General features: G+C 37.3%; 1 protein-coding gene across 1 annotated transcript in view; it reads left to right on the top strand.

Moving 5' to 3' along the window:
* LOC128251221 (decorin-like) overlaps nucleotides 1–4413 on the top strand; it is an 81220-nt gene that overhangs the window by 56822 nt on the left and 19985 nt on the right. The window contains exon 3 of the mRNA XM_052977851.1: nucleotides 776–844. Coding sequence (XP_052833811.1) covers nucleotides 776–844 — 69 coding nt within the window. The remainder of the gene's footprint in view (nucleotides 1–775; nucleotides 845–4413) is intronic.

Below are 4413 nucleotides of genomic sequence, written 5' to 3'. Positions count from 1 at the left end.
ATATATATATATACGCATATAAATATGTACATTATCTCATGTCTCTCTGTTGTCTTCTACTTTATCTGTACCTTATTTATCAAGATATACATTTTGCTTCTTTTACTCATCCTTCCCACCCTTTCTAATTTCTTACGTTTCACTTCATCATCATCATCATCATCATCGCAATAATCAGCATCATGAATAAATATTATATATATATATATATATATATATATATATATACACATATATATACACATACATATATATACACATACACACACACACACATACATATATATATGCACAAATATATATATATATATACGCATATAAATATGTACATTATCTCATGTTTCTCTGTTGTCTTCTACTTTATCTCTACCTTATTTATCAAGATATACATTTTGCTTCTTTTACTCATCCCTCCCACCCTTTCTAATTTTATCATCACTACCACCATCATCATCGACGTCATCAGTTTCACTCATCATCATAATCCACTGCATCAGCAGAATCGTAAGCAGGACTACATCATCAACACCAACACCAACCACATACATCACCATTAATGACATTATAATTAATGATATCATCATTTCTTTCATCGTCATTATCAATCGATGTCATCACTTATCATTATCATCATCATCATCATCTCGCATTATCTAATTCGTTTACTACTGCTTTTTTTTCTTCTCTTCCTACATCTAATTCATTTGACATATTTCAAATTTTTATGACTAAATTCTTCTATATTAATTCTTATGCATCTTCTTTTATATTACAGATTTCTATCCAATAACAAAATCCAGAAAATTGAAAAAGGATCATTCGTAAACGTCTCAATGCTTGAGTTGTAAGTAGAATCAGTTATACTGATACTATTTCCTTGACTCTTTATTTGTAAATATTTAATATCTTCCTATTTTCTTTCTTACCTTTTCTTTGCCCTTCTCTAACTCACTTTCTCTTTATATACGTTACTGCGAATGTGTGAGAAGGTGGATGAGAACGTTATGGTTTGGGGTTTGCATCAAGTTTTGAGTTCGCATCAATGTTTGTGTTCGCATAAATATTTGGGTTCGCATCGAGGTTTCATATCATGTGTGTGAGGCGGTGATCTGGAGGACTCATTAGCACGTCGGGTGAAACGCTTAGAGGTATTTCATCCATCTTTCCGTTTTGGGCTCAAATTCAGCCGAGGTCGAATTTTCCATTCATCCTTTCGCAGTCGGTGGTATGTGTATCAGTGAAGTGCGGAGGTCGCTGTAATCCATTAACCCTCTCTCTCAAAATTCCAGTCCTTGTGCCTTTCACAGAAAGGATATTATATGTGTGTATAGGCATGTGCATATCTCTGTCGTTCAGTGTTTGTATAATTATAAATGCCTTTCGTTTTCTTTATTATCTTTTCACGCGTTAGTCGTTTTCGTCTTGGATAAAAATTACTAAGAAGATCTGAAAACAATTGTTTTACTCTTCCAACGAAGTTGGCTGTTTTCCTCCAGGAACATAGAACATGGTGAGTTCAAAAGACGGTTTGGGGAAATGTTGGAAGTATTGCAATGTGAAAATAGCTCGAAGAGATTAAAGAAGATTGTGCCAATGGGATTGTTATTAATCCTATTGATTTAATGAAAGAGACTAAAGAAGATTATCGGTTAGTCTTTGAGAAGTTGAGAGCACTTTCGACGTTCCTCGGCAATTTAGAAAACAATGTCTACTAACTCACTTAAATATAGGCAACCTGAGTAACACCCAGAGATCATCGAACAAGACGAAGGAGGATGTGATTCAGTCTGCCACTAATACCAGCAACCACCGAGTTGTCGCAGTAGCATTCGTTTTCCCCCATTGCGTCATTGCGCACAAGGGATGACAAATCTCTACATAGGAAACCAAAACGAAAATGCGGAGTAATTTTTCATCTTGGATAAGAATTACAAAGTAGATCATAAAGAAGTCTGTATATATTTATTTGCAGATGTGATTGGTTTCACCAAGCGCAAACACGAACAGTATTTTAATGGAGGAGACTAAACAAGATCAAAATGTTGGTCTTTGAAAGGAAGAGAACGATTTCGACATTACTCAAAGATGTCTACTCTATCATGTAGAAAATGAAATGATGGCTACTCGGCTATAGAGAAAATGGCTACTCGGCCACGTAGAAAATGTTAAAATACGGCTACTCAGCCATAGAAAAATGTAGACCAACAGAAATCTTGACGGCTTCCACTGTTCTACATTTACGTCTTGTTTTGACCTTAATAACAGTCTCAAAGGATTTACGGTAGCAAATTTGGCTTGCTGGTAAAAAGCGTTGAATTACCAGTAATCAAATTTCTGACTATGAAGCTTCTCTAGATTGAAAGTAGAACACATATGTCTGGTCTGTGTAGCCACTAATTTTCAATGGTTAACATTTTGAGATATTCATGTGTACTGACACATTCGAAAGAAGACTGATGCAACGGATACTATATCTATATTGCTTATAGCATAGAGCTTCGGCAGCATAAATGATCCATCAATGAGATCTGTTCTATCAATACATATATAATGAATTATTTCACAATGCACCAGATGCGTCACCATAATGTACATGTAGATAGATGGTGTCTGCTGCCTTCACCTCGACGTCCTCTACCGCTCTCCACTTCTGTCTTGTTCTGACATCATTAACAGTCTGAAAGAGTTTAGGGCAGTAGGTGCCTCGGTAGTGTAACACATTTTCTTCGGAGATAACCACGTATTCCCTTAAATTATTGATGGCGTGTATCAACTAGTGTTTTCCATGCAGGGCGATGTTACTCAGGCACCGTGGCTGTTGGGAACTCAGCCATTTCTAATGGAAACCGCTGACTACCTTACACTGTGGATATTGGAACTTCCTATACGAAGAGACCTCCCCAAGGCGTCCTCGAGGAATGACATATAGGTAAATCCAGGTTTTAAACGTACCAAGAATACCTGTGGATAGGCAGGCTTCCGATTATTTCTTGGTTTCATTAGAAGTAGGAAGGTCAGGCTTGTGTAGGATGAAAGATTGCAAAGATAAAGCACTATACAAGAAAACGAATGAAACTGAAAATAGGTGGGACTATGTCCGGCTTCCTATTCTCAATCTCGGAGGCAATGCAAATGAAAGAGATCCACATTGAGTGAAAGAATTTAGAAAAATTCAAGGATTTATGTAAAAAGGAAGGAGACTGTCTGAGAGTAACACGGCCAAGAGAAGCAGTTGAACGAGCAGAAAAGAAGATCATAGTATACAGAACGCTTAATGTCAAGACGAAATAAATTGAAATATCAGAAATTGAAGCGATTGAGCAGTGCTTAAGTGAGATTAAGCAATTAACCACGTTCTATGCAAGAGGAAGAAAGTACGGCACGGTGGAGGTACGCTTTACGAGTGAGGAGTAGGCAAAATGGCACTCCACTGTGTCCTTGAGAACGGCTAGGTGGGCACTTTTGCCTACTTATTGTGGAAGAAGAGCAGCAAGAGTAAGAATTGGTAAAGTACCTCCGGAAATGGATGCAGAGTGGCTGGTGACAGCCATTATTCACAACTGAAAGGGTACAGTGGAGGTCTTATCAGTTGAAAAATCAAGAGAAATCATCTGGTGGAGTTTTGGTGTGGACGTGTTAATCCATATAACCCTGCCAGACCTGCACAATTAAGTTGAAGAATTGGTGCTCCCCGACGAAACCCGACTGAGCGTTGTGGTGGAGGGGAAACCACCAATATGTTACAAATGTAAAAGTAGGGGACATATGCAAGCACAGGTTGGAGAAATAGAAGGGTGTAACGACGCAGAAAGAGAGGAAGAAGAAAAAGAGGAAGAGAAAAAGGAAGATGAAATAACTGTAGATAGAAAGAGCGCGCGTGTGGAATCACCACCAAAAAGCCTGAAAAAAAAAGAAAGGTAAAAAGAAAATAACGGTGGAAATAGAAACGACAGAATATCGAACCTGAGAACCGGAGCATGCAGTGACTAGTGTAGATGAAGATGAAATGGAGATTAGACTTGAACAGTGGAAGGAGAGAGTGGCATTGCAAAGAGAATATATAGTGCAAGAAGGGAGACCCAAAGGAAAGTATTTAAAAGGATTGTTACTCTACATGAAAGAGATGGTGATTGAAAAGAGGTTGGCAAAAATGAAAGGATTAATACGAGTTAAATTAGATCCGAACACGTTTTACAGTGATCAGAAAGCAGTATTACTAGACAAAGAACGAATGGAAAGGATGATAGAGTTGTTTCCTTGTAGTGTGATGGAATCAAGCGTGTACGTCCGTTATGAGAGTCTGCCCAATGTTGTTAAACTGGAATAATTGACAGAAATTATAACAGATAAGAAATTTTAAATAATTGATTATAAAACTGTATAAAATAACAGTTGAATGAAACTGTGAGCTTT

This window comes from Octopus bimaculoides, chromosome 29 (genome assembly GCF_001194135.2).
Source record: "Octopus bimaculoides isolate UCB-OBI-ISO-001 chromosome 29, ASM119413v2, whole genome shotgun sequence".
Classification (NCBI taxonomy): domain Eukaryota; kingdom Metazoa; phylum Mollusca; class Cephalopoda; order Octopoda; family Octopodidae; genus Octopus; species Octopus bimaculoides.
This window is presented reverse-complemented; position numbering and strand designations above follow the sequence as displayed.